The 15,073-nt window shown below is 57.3% G+C and overlaps 1 protein-coding gene across 2 annotated transcripts; it reads left to right on the top strand.

The window, feature by feature from the left end:
• Positions 1 to 4,468: 4,468 nt before the first annotated feature.
• Positions 4,469 to 13,829, top strand: RDH13 (retinol dehydrogenase 13; the record flags this gene model as incomplete). Of its 2 annotated transcripts, XM_084257728.1 has the most annotated exons (7): positions 4,469 to 4,533; positions 6,991 to 7,109; positions 8,492 to 8,647; positions 9,454 to 9,558; positions 10,672 to 10,884; positions 11,832 to 11,933; positions 13,210 to 13,829. In XM_084257728.1, 7 exons carry the CDS (start codon positions 4,469 to 4,471, stop codon positions 13,449 to 13,451), a joined length of 1,002 nt encoding a protein of 333 aa, XP_084113854.1. In that variant the 3' UTR covers positions 13,452 to 13,829. The 2 variants fall into 2 exon arrangements, with proteins under 2 accessions (XP_084113854.1, XP_084113855.1); XM_084257729.1 differs by lacking the exon at positions 9,454 to 9,558.
• Between the last annotated feature and the right edge of the window lie 1,244 nt (positions 13,830 to 15,073).

Genomic DNA, 15,073 nt, shown 5'->3' with positions numbered 1-15,073 from the left:
ACCACCCTGTTGCAATCCCCCCTTTTAATTTTTATTCCACCATATCTATGGTGGCTCAATCTCAGGGTGTAGTCTTAGGAGACAGTCTTTTTTAGGGTTACAATGTGTGTAAGAGAAGCAACAATTAGTCAGCAGCATTGTCCATGAATGTCCAGTATGACAGTTTTCCATTCTGAAAAATAGTCCATTATACCAGCCAAAAGAAAAAAAAATTGGAGCGTTAGCTAAAACAAGACAGCAAATATATCAAAATCACAGGGAAAAAATGTTAAAATGGTTCAACTTATGCAAAAACAAATTCTCTCAACCTTGATCCCAAACTTTAACAGCATAGCAAAAGTTTGCAAATTAAATCTACTTTTAAACCATTTTTCCTATTTTTGCATAAAATCACAGGGTAGAAATAACTAACAGCAATTTGTTTAGCTGGCTTTGTTGAAATATTCCATACAGGATCAGAGCGAACCGGTGGCATCCAGTTGATGTAGGCTTCAGGTATAAAGTTGGTCTCATCAGACTCCACCTGGGCTTTCCTCTTCTCGAGGGTACCAGGAAATTTTCGTTGGCCGGGTTGTCCAGTCCTGCCAATGGAGGCAGCTTCCTCACCTTCTTTGGAGGTTTCTGGAACCCTACAAACAAGGCAAACAGGTTCTCCTCTTCTTGGTTCAGCTCTTTTTCAACTTTTTGGAAGAACTCCACACAAAGCCACACAATCAAACTCACGTCCAATTTTTTTGTTAAAACAGACAAAATCCCTATGGAAGTTATGCAAAAACAGACTCTGAAATAAGTAGCAAAATTACTACCACTATTTGTATGCTGTGTTGGTATCAAGGGGAGAGAAAATGTGACAAGTTAGCTTTGCTGGAAAAAAAAAAATTGCAACCTTGCTGCAGATCCTTGTTACTCAAAACAAAACAAAACAAAACAAAAACTTTGTGGATTCAGGACAGAATGCATAAAAAAATTTTCAATATTATGTCAAAGAAACCTTAGTAAATGTCAGGTGTATTTCCAGGTCTATTGAGTCCTTTGTAGGAAAGTTTTTTACTCTCAACAGTTCCATCAATAGGAATCTGTTGAGACCTTTTCTCCCTATATTTCCGGAAACAATTTCTGTAGGTGTGAAACAATTGAATTATATAATATTACAAGGTGACAATCACCATTGACAATTTACATACATACCAGATACTACTGTTAACATTTTGTACATACCAAGGTTTTACCATTTTCCCAAGTGACAATGCTTCCCTTCCAGTTTTACTTCATTAGGTAAAATCCAAATAGAACAAATTCATCTAATGCCTTTCCCAGGAGGAAAGGGAGAAACTTTGTGGAGGGTCTCAGGAGCTCTACTGAGGTTCCACAAAATTTCCTTGCATCAGCCAAATGACAGGCCACCAAATTTGTACTTGAATTTAGATTTCTGGGAAGCTTTGCCATAAATATCAGAAAAATAACAGAAACAACAATGTTCAATCTCTATGAAGGCACCGGCTTAGTTCAGTAACACAATGTTGACAATCAAACCATAACCTTTAGTTTTTCTCATAACTGGAGACTTTTTTTTTTATTCCAACGTCTATGGGCACCATGGGGACCACCCTGTTGCACAGTGGCCGAAGATAGCTTCATAGTGCTGCGTCTTAACCCCTTGCACCACTGGGGAGTCTCCAGTTAAAGTCTTCTTTAGAGGCTCTTTGGTCATCAGTGGGGGCTGAAAGACTGTTCTACCCACAGGCATCAGGTTCCTGGGTGACTCCTTCACAGAAAAGGATAAAAATGCTCTGACTTTATACCTATGCAGGTGGCTTCACTCTCACGGCTAGACCAGAGTGGAGGGTTTCAGACTGTTTACATGTTCTCATCGGTCAGCGTAGAGGGGTGAGGAGAGAGATGGGTCTACAAGCCAGGGCTCTGCGCAAGTGTTGCCTCAGCACCTGGGACAGCACCCAGTGCCTACCAGCGCTTCCTAAGCACATCACTGTGCTAAAGGATGCTTTGTCTGCCTGGAGTCCAAAGAGCTATTCTAAGCACCGCAGGTGTGTCTGGGAACCAAGTGGGAGGTGCTCAGAGAGAGGAAGCTGCATGCATCATCCTGCAACAACCAGAGCAGTCTGCTGTGTTCTGGCACTTTACCATGGGGTAAGTCCTTGTGGTGAATCAGTTCAGGTCATCCTCCCAAACCCAGCGACAGAGGCTGCTAGCTGCTGTGACCTCCTGCTTGTTTTTGTAAATAAAGTGTACCAGGACACAGCTACGCGCGTGGGTCTGCATATTGCCCATGCCTGCTTTTCTGCTATGAGTGGGGAGAGGGGAAGTCCCTGCTCAGCACACTTTTAAGAAGCGGTGGAGCAGGATTCCCAACAAGATCTGCACCGTCCATGCCTGGACTTCTCTATCTACAGCCTCCAGTGTGCCTTCTCCTGCCCAACGCTCTGCCCCTGCTGTGGACCTGGAGCCCTGAGCTCCCAGAATTGCAGGAAGGAGATGTGTCTCCCAGACCCAGCCACACTAGCTACACCTCCCCCAACAAACCCTTTGGTTTGTTGTGTAGATTAAATACTTGGCACATGCCAAGTCCTCAGTAAACAGTAGCTGGTAGTAATGTTTGGGTTGGGTATTTTCTTTTCAACCACATCTCTTGCCAGCTGCCTTGTTCAAGTGGGAAGTCTCCCTCAGCCCTGGGCAGAGTCTCCAATCATAGACCCTGGTCCTTGGGCTGTGGGGCTCCCCTTGGGTGCCCTGTGGCCAGGAGGGCACACAGAGCTCAGTTTTGAGGGTACTGCAGAGACAAGACTTGCACCTTCCAAGAAAAGAAACCCAATCATTAAATTTTGCAAGTCTGCGAAACCAAAGGGAACACATTTCTTTCTATGTTTACAAAGCATGACATCAGATTTTTTGTCAAATCAGTGTTCAAAAGCCTCTTGGGACATTTGGAAACGATGAGTCAGACATTCTTCACTCCATAAGAATTCTCAAGTATGTGTGTCCATTGCTGACAAACTGGAGTTTGTCACCGAGTCAGATGAGTTATTTGCATCCAATAATCTCCAAAAGGAAATGATAGAAGTCTTTCCAGGTCTTTTTTTCTGTCTAGTAAACTTTGTTATAGTATCATTTACGTGTGATAAAATCCACTGTTTTCAAGTGAACATGTTGATGAATTTGACAAAGGCAGAGTGGATGGGATTAGTTAGGATGGGGTCGTGCTGGAGTAGTGAGCCGCACACCCTGGAACACCAGGTGAAGATGAAGGCAGAGATCAGGGTGATGCATCCACATGCCCAGGAACCCCAAAGGTTGCCAGCAAACCACCAGGAGCGAGGGGAGAGGCAGGGACAGATTCTCCCTGGTGGCCTCGGAAGGGCCCCACCTCTGAGGACACCTGACCGGGGACCCCAGCCTCTGAGACTGGGAGGCCAGACGTTTCTATTGCTGTACGCCGCCCGGGTGTGTGGCACCTCCTTACAGCTGCCTCAGTGGTCTCCGTCACTCCAGAACTTGCCTTTCTCTGGAAACGCACTTGGATTTCTTTTGGTGGCCACCTAGGACTAGGATCGCCAGCTCACTGAGTTTTATTTTTTTGATGCACAAGACAGAGGCTGTTTATTTAACGGGGAGGTGGGTCGTTTGGGCACGTGAGATGGTGAGGGCTTCCCGGGCGCCAGCTGCCCTCCCTGCCCAGCGCCCTCCGCCGCAGCTCAGGCCCCGAGATGGGCCGCCCACTCCTGCAGCCTTGGGGTGTGGACTAGGCGGGTCTCTGGGGGCAGGTGTGCGGACCAGGCTGGGGCTCCAAGGAGCCGGCTTCGCCGCGGGGGCCGGGAGCCCAAGGAGGCGCAGCGAGCCTGAGGGACTCTGAGAGAGACTGCGCGGGGCGGGCCGGCCGGAGAGAAGCGAGGAGCTGGGCAGGGGCGCTGGCTCGCTGGGCCGCCGCTGCGCCCGAGTTACGGGGGGCAGGGCCGGAGAGGCCAAGCCAGCTCCTCCCTCGGGCCCGGGGACCCTCCCCCCTGGGGACCCCAAGGAGTTGGGAACCCCAGGCTAGTAGACCTTGTTTCTGATCACAGAAATTCTCAGATTCCCCCATAAAGTCTACGAGAAGGCAGTGCCGGGGGCGCCCAGGAGGGCGAGAGCGCCGCCGCCGGGAGGCTGCACTGCAGCGCGGAGCCCTCGGCGCGCGGCGGTTTATATAGCCAAGCGGAGTGACGTCACCCAGGGGCGCGCAGGCCCCGCCCCGCCCCGCGCCGAGGCCCCGCCCCGCGGCGCGAACTACCATTCCCAGCCGCCTCAGCGCTGCGGCGCGTCCCCATAGGCTCCGTCCCGGCCAGCCCCGCCCCCGGCGACCGGCCCCGCCCATTCCCGGAAGCCCCGCGGGCGCCCGGCTCGGCGCTGCCCGCACGTGGGTCGGGCCCCCCAGCTCCGGGCGCCGCGGGCGGCGGGTCTGCGGGCAGCCGGGCCGGCCATGAGCCGCTACCTCCTGCCGCTGTCCGTGCTGGGCACGGCGCTGGGCGGCGGCGTGCTCCTCAAGTGAGTAGGCGCCGGCCCCGCGGCCGCGGTGGGGGGGGTCGGAGGGCCGCGGCCCGGGGGCGCGGGCAGTCGGGGCGCCCGCCCCCCGCCGGCCGGGTCCCCCGCTCGCGCGCCAGCCGCGCCGCGGGACTGCGGGCGCGCACCCGGGCTCGGGGAGGGCAGGTCACGGCCAAGGTCACCCCGGGAAGAGCCTGGCTCCGGCCTGTGTGAGCGTTTTGGACTTTGAATTAATTCAGATCCTGTTGATCCCGCCCCACGCGCTGGGAGCTGCGAGGGAATGCACGCCCGCCGCTCGGCGACCTTCAAGGATCAGATGGGACTGTGCAGCCCGGTGGGTGGAAGGTGGGAGCTGCCGTGGTGTCTGCGTAGACGTTTGTCTTTCTGTGTCTCTCCCTCCGCTGGTCCTGCCCCCTTTGCGGAGAACCCGGGGAGGATACCCAATGCACAGAAAGGCCGCTGCATCCTGCTGGTTGTGGCTACAGGCTGGCCCTTCTCGCCCAGCTTGTGGGTTTGCTTCTTTCTGCAGTTAGGGGTAGCACCTAGTGACCCTACGGGCCCTTTAGGGTAACTGCCTGGAGGTGGCCCCGGAGGCATGCACATGCTTGTGGTTTGGGGCCTGAGGTGAAATCACCAACCTGAAAGATGGACCTGACTCTCCTGTTAGTCCCTGAATAAACTGCTCATGTCTTTACATCTCTAGCATCACCCCCCACCCTGCCCGCCCTGCCCCTTAAAAAAAAAAACAAAAACAAAAGAACCGCTTTCCAAATTTGATCAAAAGGGAAAGAACACTATTTCCTTTAAATTTGCCTGTCTTTGGTCATGGTAAAGCTGGTCCTATCTTTCATAGGCTTAGCGGGCCTGTCCCTGACTTCCTCTGTGCACTTCTTGGAGGGTGGGGGTGGGGGTGGGCAGTAGTGATTCTTGAGCACCTACTATGCGCTGGGCTGTCCCAGGCACTTCCTCTGTCTTGATTCCAGATCTTCACATGTGTTATCTTCCTGACTTACACAGAGGAAGCTCACCTAGGCTGGGTATGCTCAGAATTCTCAGCGAAATCCTGGTGGATCTGCAAACTGTGGCTGTGGAGGCCCCATCTGGTTGGCTTCCTGCTTCTGTAAATGAAGTTGTATTGAGACACAACCCCGTCCAATTTCCTGTGGCTGCTTCACTGCCTTATTGGCAGAGTTGATTTGCTGGGACAGAGAACACCCCAGCTTGGAAAGGCTCACCACCAGGCCCTTTACAGAAAAAGTTTGCTGACTCCTAGGCTAGTTCAAATTCAATTTAAAAAAAGAAAAAAAAACCAAACAAACAAACACCCAGCCACCAAATAGTCTATAACAGCCCTGCCCAGTAAAACTTCTTGCAAAAATGGAGATGTTTTCCCTTTTCACTGTCCTTTCGGGTCCCCGTACCCAAGTACCTGATGTGTGGTGATGTTCTTTTTCTGTGTGTGGTTACTGACATCGGGCTGAGTGCTGTTCGCACAGCAGCTCGTTAGCGGGTGGGCTAGAGTTCCAGCAAGTGTTCACGTACTTTTATTATTTGTTAAGGGAAGGAAGACAAGACTGTAAATCTCTGACTCATTACTGTTCGGTTTCCCTGCTCTCTAAATATTAACTCGCTTTTGGGGAAAGCTCTAGAAATCAACAATTCTTGTCCTAGGTGGCCATGGTTTTTATTTTGACCGTTTTCATTTTTATTCATGTGGTTGCCTTTCCGGTCTGACAAAGCGAACCCAAATAAATAACGTGCGACAGCTGGCAGGATAAAACTGGAGGCTCCAAAGATACCTGACACCGTGGGGGCGGTGGGGAGGGGTGGTTCTTCTTTGATAATTTAGCTAAAATTAGCCTGGGTGGCCGGGCTGCCCTTCTCTCGAGTGGGGGTGCCTGTGTCCATCGTCCCCCATGGACTGGGTGGCTGTCCTGATGTCGCATTGAGGATGTGGGTGCTGTGGGAGCACGGTGGTGCCACAGCTGTGCTGGCCCAGTCCTCAGCCATGACATGTCTTGGTAGATGTCTGGACCTTGGGTGGGCGATGGCCTGCATGTTCCAGCCGAGAGGTGTCATCACAGGGCTCTGGAGAAGAGGGAGGCCGCGGGCGGGGGTGACAGATTGGGGGCCAGCCGCTGGCTTGGGAAGTGGAGGAAGGAGCTGCCAGCCAGGTGTGGCTGCAAAGGGTGCCTTGCCTGGACCCGGTGGCTGACACACTGGCCTCGGTGTCTCCTAGAGGCCGCGCCAGGCCAAGCTGTGGAGCGGAGTCACGCTTGTGGTGGAGCCCGGTGGTGTGGTCACAGCAGACCTGGAGAGGTGTGGTGGGGCCTGGCGAGATGCCCGCGGTCACGTCCGGTGCCCCCGCCAGCTGCGAGGACTGCGCCTGTGGAGCCACACCTGGTGTGGTCTTTGTTGTCTGCGGGGCAGGTGGGGCTGACGGTGCCTTATGCCTTGCAGGGACTACGTGGCCGGCGGGGCCTGCCCCAGCAAGGCCACCATCCCCGGGAAGACGGTCATCGTGACGGGCGCCAACACGGGCATCGGGAAGCACACGGCCCTGGAGCTGGCCAGGAGAGGTGAGGCCGGTGGGTGGGTTGGAGGCTGGGCCGGACCTGCCCTGGGCCTGGGTCAGGCTTTTGTGGCGTGTCTGATTTGGGTCTGCTCCTCAGGGATGGACCGGCCCTGGAGCAAAGCCCGGGGCTCCCGGGGCAGACAGAGCTTTTGGAGGTGTGGGGGATTTTGTCTGGGGGGTGAGGCAGGAGAGCGCGGGGCCAGGCTTCTGGGTTGGGCCCTGGGCGCCCAGAGCAGCTGTCAGTGGGCCGGAGCGAAGGCTGCGGGAGACAGTTTCTGTGTGCCTGTCGGGCTGGGGGCCAGGAGGCAGGGTCCCTGCTGGTGTGGGCCTGAGCTGCCCGTCTGCCCTGGGGCCAGGGCCATGGGGGGCTGTGACGCCAGCCCCTGGCCCCTACAACCCACGGCATTTCCCTCTGGGAGGGGGCCCCGGTCTTTTCCCAGATAAGAACGAAGTTGGGCAGACCCCCCCCCCCCCATCCTGCAGGCCAGGCTGCCGGGGCAGGATGGACACATTCAGGGGTCCGGGGAGTCTGATTTGGACCGACCTAGGGGTGCGATGTATGAGGCAGCTGGGGCCAGAGGTGGGTGGGGTAAGCCTCGGATCCACCATCAGCCTTGTTCCCTCCCGCCCTCCCGCAGTCCTGTTCCCTGTTCTTACTTGTCTGAGTTTCTCTTGTCAACACCTGTATTAAGCAGATTCACACAGCACCTAAGGCGTCCCCTTCACGATGCTCAGGATTCCCACCGGGTTGGTAATCATCGCCCCTCTCAGTTTCGGAGAATTTTCCTCACCCTGCAATGCTGCCTATTTTTTGTGTGGCCATCACCCCCAACATCCCAGCTCCCCCAGGGAACCAGTAATTTGCCTTCTGTGCATTTGCCTGTGCTGGGCATTCTGTATAACTAGGGTCACACAGGACACGGTCTGTGTCGGGTTCTTTCACTGTCGTAGAGCTTCATCCATGACACGCCCGGTCAGTGCCGCCCTCCTTTTCATGGCCGAGTAATACTCCACCATGTGGGCAGACCATGTTTTCCGTGTCTGGTTTATACATTCATCCGCCGATGGCGGTTGGGTCCCTTCCGCCCCTGGGCTGTGAGTGGCGCTGCCGTGCGCGTTCGTGTCCGTGGGCGCGTGTCCTCACGCAGTGCAGAGGGGTGGCACGTGTTCTGAGAAAGGCGATGGCACTGCTTGGCGGCCTTGTCGTGGCGTAGCCGTCACAGAGCGTGATGACGGGTCAGGCTTCCCCATACCGAGGGCCATCGAGGCAGGGCCCCGTGGGCAGCACACTGCCCTCCACGTGCCTGAGATGTTGAGATCTGCCCACTGAGGGCTGGATCTCATTTTGTGTTCACGTTCTTACACGCCTGCTGCCCGGGCTTCCAGGGGGCAACATCATCCTGGCCTGCCGAGACCTGGAGAAGTGTGAGGCGGCGGCGAGGCACATCCGTGGGGAGACCCTGAATCACCGCGTCAATGCCAGGCACCTGGACCTGGCCTCGCTCAAGTCCATCCGAGAGTTTGCAAGGAGGATCATCGAAGGTGGGCGCTCGGGCGGGGCTCTGGGCGCAGGGTCTGAGCACCGGTGGGTGAGGCCGGGAGCCGGGGCATGGCTGGCGGGTGGCCCTCAGGCCCAGCCGTGGCCCGCGGGGAGCTGTGCTGTGCAGTCTCTACTGTGGGTACTGGGCAGTCACACCCCGCACACATTGCACTGTGCACGCCCCAGGGTATAGTCACGCTGTACACACACGATATTGTGGTCATATGCAATATGCACACTGCTGTTCTACACGTTCGGTGTACTGTGAGGTGTTCCACGGCTGTGTATAAACTGCGGACTGTGCAGCACAATCAGTATTCTGTATGGATACTACTGTGCCTCCACCTGTACTGCGGCCATAGGACTCTGTTTATACTGTCTGTGCTCTCTAACACACACAGTGTGCATGCTGGAGGGGCGTACTGTGTGTGTACTCTGTGTAACCTCCATGCACTGTACGGTCATACCGTACACATATGTTCACGCTCTGTGCTACACATACTACACAATCATGCATGATGCGTATCCTGTGATGTAGTCACGTTACACACAGTATCTAAACTCCTGTCAGCCATGCACCAATGATGTGTGTGTCCCCATGCGTTCACTGTGCTGTTCCGCCCGCTGTGTTGTCCGTGTACTGTCTGGAACGCTCTGTGGACTGCACATCACACAGGATGCGTGTGTGCATCCGCACTTTGTACACACCGTGCATGAAGTGTGGACGTGACTGTGTGGCCGGTGCAGGTGTGGACCCTGCCTGTGGCGCTGGTCGCTCAGCCCGGCTGTGTCTGTCCCCGTCTTCCAGAGGAGGAGCAGGTGCACATCCTGGTCAACAACGCGGCCGTCATGCGCTGCCCTCACTGGACCACCGAGGATGGCTTCGAGATGCAGTTTGGTGTCAACTACCTGGGTGAGGCCACGGGCGTGGGTGTGGTGTTGGCCTGGGGAGGAGGGGAGACCTCTCTGCTCCCCACGCAGGAAACCGGGGTTGCCTATTCACTGCAGGAAGGCTCCATCGGCCCCACAGGTCCTGTGTCAGCCTCTGGCCTTCTGTCTTGTTGTCCATCCTTAGTCTTAGTCTACGGGTCTTCGGCCGCACGGAGCCCTCTGACGCCGTCTTGTGTCGGCCCTGCAGTCCCGCCCCTCTGCCCTTCAGTCTCTGTCTTTCCGTGTCCCGGCCAGCTGTCCCCTTAAAGATGCTGGAGCTCTGTTATCGTGTGCCGGGGGAGTGGGCGCTGGGTAAGGCCCACCCCAAGGACCTTATTTCCTCGCTCACCTCCCTGAGGGCCTGTCTCCAGTGGGACCCAAAGAACTTCATAACACTCAGTGATCTCTACCATGAAAAAATGTTCACATACTGTTTTTCTCTTAACAGACCCCGAGACACGATCATTATGCATTTCTAAATGATAATGCTACACTGGGGAGATGATTGTAAATAAAGCCTATTTCAGTCGGTTAGAAAAGCACCCTCTCTTCAAATAAGGCCACCATCTGAGAGACGGGAGGGTGGACTCTAACATGTTCTGGGGGGATGGTGAGGCCGGGCCCGCGGATCTTGTGGGTTGAGTAGAAATCCACCTGTCATGCACGTTGCTGTCACTTGTGTCCACTAGCTGGGGCTCGGGCATGTGGCCATTTGCAGCTGCATGGGGTGTTTCCCTGGGCGGTCTTGTGCACAGCTGTTCCATTGCTGAAGAAGAAATAAGAAAGCGTTTGTGGCGACAAGTGACGTCACAGGGTTATTGCGGGGGTGACGTTTGGGGCTGGTGGTTAGGGCCGGCCCGGGCATTGTGGGACCTCGAGCAGCGTCCCTGACCTTCACCCACAGGTGGAGGTAGCCCCTCTTGTCCCTCTAGTTGTGATGCCCAGCGTGGCCCCCAAACCTTGCCCAGCACCCCCTGGGGCTGCGCCGGCCCCTGTGGAGAACGGCTGCTGGAGGGTAGCGGGAGCCGCGTCCTCAGCAGGGCCCTAGGAGCGGGGCGGGGTTGAGTAGAGGTCCCCTCTGTCTCTCTCCATCCAGGTCACTTCCTTCTGACCAACCTGCTCCTGGGCAAGCTGAAAGGCTCGGCCCCGGCGCGGATCATCAATGTCTCCTCCCTGGCCCACGTGGCCGGCCACATGGACTTTGAGGACTTGAACTGGGAGAAGCGCAAGTACGACACCAAGGCCGCCTACTGCCAGAGCAAGCTGGCCGTCGTGCTGTTCACCAGGGAGCTGAGCCGGCGGCTGCAAGGTGACCCCCCCTCCGCCTACTCCGATGCCCCACTCTGCCTCCTCGGGGGTGCACGCCTTTGATGCCCTGCGCCAGGGCTGTCATGGCGGCTGCTTCTCACCCCCAGGGGGCCTTTGGCCCCACTGGAGACATTGGGGCTATGTTTCCAGCGAGTGGGGGTGGGGGTGTTCACCTAATAATTCAGGGGGCCATTTCAAACGCCAAGTGCTCTTATATGGGCTGGAAGAATGTAACTTGGGGTTCACAGATTCCAGTGGGAAACTTAAATTGTGCCCCCCAGGAGGGACAAAGAAACCAGAATTTTTTTACGGGCGGAAGAGGAAGGTGAGGTCAGTGGTTGGAGAGTGGACTAGTGCTCACAGAGCCGAGCTGTTCTTGGCTACGTGACTGGTCCCCGAGGCGCTGGCAAGTGCGAGGAAACTGGCTCTGTCTCGGGCTGAAAACCCGTCATCAGTTCTCTCAGTTCTCGGATAACCGGTGCCTGTGGCTTCTTAGACCGGCTGTTTCTGGCGGGTCCCTGGGTCTCCAGCCCCCTTCATAGGAGGTGGGCGATGTGGTTCCCCCAGCAGCTCCCAGCACCGTGTCCGATGGCCCCTGGTGTCAGCTTCATCCCGGCGGCTGGTCTGGCCTCTAGTGGGCAGTCAGGGCTGTGCCCGGCGTCCTCCAGGGCCAGGATAAGCGTGGGCCCGCCTCCCTGTCCTTGGGCTGACACTGAGCCCGTCTAGACCCTGACCACTGCCGTGGGCCTGGGTAGGGCAGCCCAGGGCCTGGCTTCTCCAGTCCTCCAGGGGTTTGCACTCGGCCGCCTCGCCAGACGGGAGCTCTGACACGGAGGTTCTGAGCAGGGGCACCATGTGGATTCAGAATGGGAAATAGCACAGGACGTGGCGCCCTGGAGCTTGGGTGAGACATGAGCTTGGTGCCCCCCACCCCCATTGTCTGCCCAGGCACAGGTGTGACCGTGAATGCCCTGCATCCCGGCGTGGCCCGGACGGAGCTGGGCAGGCACACCGGCATGCACAGCTCTGCCTTCTCCAGCTTCACTCTCGGTGAGTCCTCCTGGCCCAGAGCACCTCGGCCAAACCCCTGCCATCCCTGCCGGGAGCCCGGGGCCCTCCCTTGGGCATTAGGGCTTGAGGAGCAGAGCCAACAGTGTGTGAGTGTGCGTGTGTCCAGAGAGGGGGTTCCAAGCAATGGCTCCCGCATTCATGGAGACTAGGACGCTTCTGCGTGCTGGCGGCCCAGGGAAGCAGGTGGTGTAGTTCGAGCCCAAACCCCAAAGCCCGAGAACCAGCGGAGCTGATGCTGGCGCCCCTGCTCCGGCCCTAAGACCTAAGACGGAGGGTGGGAGGAGACAGAGGGTGGGAGGAGACGGTGTCCTCTCAGGTGGAGTGAGCGTGCCCCTCCTGCTCCTGCTTCCTCCCGCCGCCGGCACCTGATTGCGGGCCCAGCACATGGGAGAGCAGATCTCCTCCGCTCAGTCTGTTTGGGTCGCACCCTCACAGCTACACCCAGAAATCATGTTTTATTGCAGCCGCTTTGGGTTGCTCTCTGGGCCACCTTTCGCCCTCTTAAAACTGACACCATAATGAGGGACTGCCCGGGGCTCTGCTTTGCCCCTCCCGGCTGTCCTGGGGCTGAGGGGGAGCCCCTCTCCGAGTTCACCTGGCCCTGCAGCCTCAGAATAGCTCCAGGAAACAATACCAGAGCCCAGGCTTTGAGTGATGAGCACCTATGCCTGGGGGCTTGGGGGGCGGCCACAGAGCTGGCCGTGCTCAAAGTCAAACCAGCTTCCTCCCAGCTGGCTGGGCTAGTGGGAACAACCTCTTCCTTTCTGAGCCTTGGCTGCCTCATCTGCAAAAGAGGCTGGTCGTCCACACCTCACAGTCCCTGGGAGGATGCGATGTGACTGCCTTTAAAAGGGCCTTGTCCAGATTTAAGGAGGATGGATAGGTGACTGGTATTTAAATCCTGGAAAACGGTGGGTGGGTGCTAGGTGTCCAGGATATAAGTAGTAAATAAAAGGATTTTTCAAAGCAGGATGGGTCAGGGTGAGGACTCAGCCATGATGGGGAGGAGGGAGAGCTTCCATTTACCTGGGAAAAGCTGGGGGGGACTTCCTGGTGGAGGTGGCTTCGTGGCTGGTCCCAGTGTCCTGAGGGGTTTGGCTGGGCAGGACCAGGGAAGGGAACTCTGGGTGGAGGGAACCCAGGGGCTCAGCCTGGGGGGTGCTCTGTGGGACTCTGGGGCACCTCCTGTCCCAGCGAGCGCCCCCTGCCCTCCTCTCTGAATGTGTGTGCACTGAATGCTCTGGGCTGCTTGCAGGCCCCATCTTCTGGCTGCTGGTCAAGAGCCCCGAGCTGGCCGCCCAGCCTAGCACGTACCTGGCCGTGGCAGAGGAACTGGAGGGTGTTTCGGGGAAGTACTTCGATGGATTCAGAGAGAAGTCTCCTGCTCCTGAGGCCGAGGACGAAGAGGTAGCCCGGAGGCTTTGGGCTGAAAGCGCCCGCCTGGTGGGCTTGGAGTCTGGGGTGTCCTCTGTGGAGGCACGGCTGGCCCGCAAGTGACCCAGGGGCAGGCGTGGAGGCCGGAGCGAACCTGCAGCACAAGGCCTGTCTCCCAGGGGTGCTGTTGGCGCCGCCCCGTGGCTGGGGCTCCAGGTGGCATGGGCAGCAGGTGCACTGCGCCAGCCTGTGTTCGGACGCCGCGGCGGAATCTGCCCCGGAACCTCGAGAAGTGGAGATGCTCCCTGGGCTTGGGGACGGTGGCTTGTGAGCTGGCCTGCCCTGTAGGGGAGGGTCACTGGGGAGAGACTGACTCACCCCTGCCGCGGGTAGACTCCTCCAGGCCCTGTGGGACTGAAATCAGAGACTGGAAACCGGCCCTGCAGCCTAGTCAGAGCTCCCAGGCTCCCCTCTGGCAGGGCAGGAGATGCAGGGAGCCCCCAGAACACCGCATCTTGTCCTGCTAGGAAGCCCTGGGTGTGAGTGTCCTCTGCTGCCGCCCCAAGGTGGAGGGGGCTGCCGCCTTTCCAGGGAACACTGGATGAAGGGGGACTGTGCTCCCGCCGGGCTTGGTGCTCAGCCCAGGCGCCAGGAAGCTCAGTAATCAAGATAAAAAGTGTTTTAATGTGAAAAAATACTAATATTTGAAAGAAACCCTAGAAATCTCACGGCAGAACTGAGGCTCCCAGAGGGGGAGGGGGTAGCAGGTGCCCTGGGGTGGGGGGGGCGTGCGGTGCCCGGATGTGAGGGAGCTGCTCTTAGAAATAAGGAGTAGCCCTGCCCACCCCCCAGGAGGCCGGGTCAGGGTGCCCTACGCACCTGTGCTCCGCAGGGACTGCCGTGCCTCACTGGGTGCTGTGTCTGTGGGCCTCCAGCCTCCCCTCCACCCGCCACGGCATCGCTCTCCGGGCTCTGTCCTGCCTGTACAGATCTGTCCGCCTTCAGGGTGTCCTGTGCTTATCAGCAGCCCGTCTGTCTGTCCTGCCCACATCCATCCGTCTGCCGATCCGTCCTTCTGTCCAGCCTTCCATCCACCCGTCCACCTGTCTGTCTGTCCGTCCATCTGTCTGTCCTCCTGTCTACCCTTCCATCTGTCCATCCTGTCAGCCATCCTTCCACCTGTCTGTCCTTCCGTCCATCCATCTGTCCGTCATCCCGTCACGCGTGTGTCCGCGGGCGTGTGTTCTGAGCAGTGCTTCTGGCGTGATGCTGCAGTGTGGACGTCCGGTGTTATGAGGCCGCGGCTGGTGGGAAATGCTGGCTTCGGGCCGGTCACCCGTCACCAGGCCATGGGGAGGTGGAGGCCGCCGCTTCTGGCCAGACGGCTGCCACGCTGCGTGGCCGCTTGCGCGTGTGGATGCGCTCACGTGGTGGGGCGCAGGGAAACAAGTCGGGGGCAGCTGTGCCAGTGTGGTGTCTGGGCTTCCCTCCGAGCCGTGGTTCTCTGGGGCGTGTGTGGATCTCCCGGGGTGGCTCCCATGGCCACAGCGCGGCCATCAAGGCAAGAAACATCACTGGCCGAGGCCTGATCTCTGCAGACACGCCTGTCAGTAGTGACCACCTTTCTTTTCAAATGAGACGTTTTTACAAATGGAAGTAACATGGGGTCACAAAGCCGCTTCAGGTGCTTCCCGTCTGCCCTCCACGGTGTCCTTACAGCAAAAGGCGACCCCCTTTTTCCTGAC

The sequence above is a fragment of the Talpa europaea genome (assembly GCF_964194135.1).
Source record: "Talpa europaea genome assembly, chromosome: 16".
Taxonomy (NCBI): Eukaryota; Metazoa; Chordata; class Mammalia; order Eulipotyphla; family Talpidae; genus Talpa; species Talpa europaea.
The sequence above is the reverse complement of the archived record's forward strand: the minus strand, read 5'-3'. Positions and strand labels throughout refer to the sequence as shown.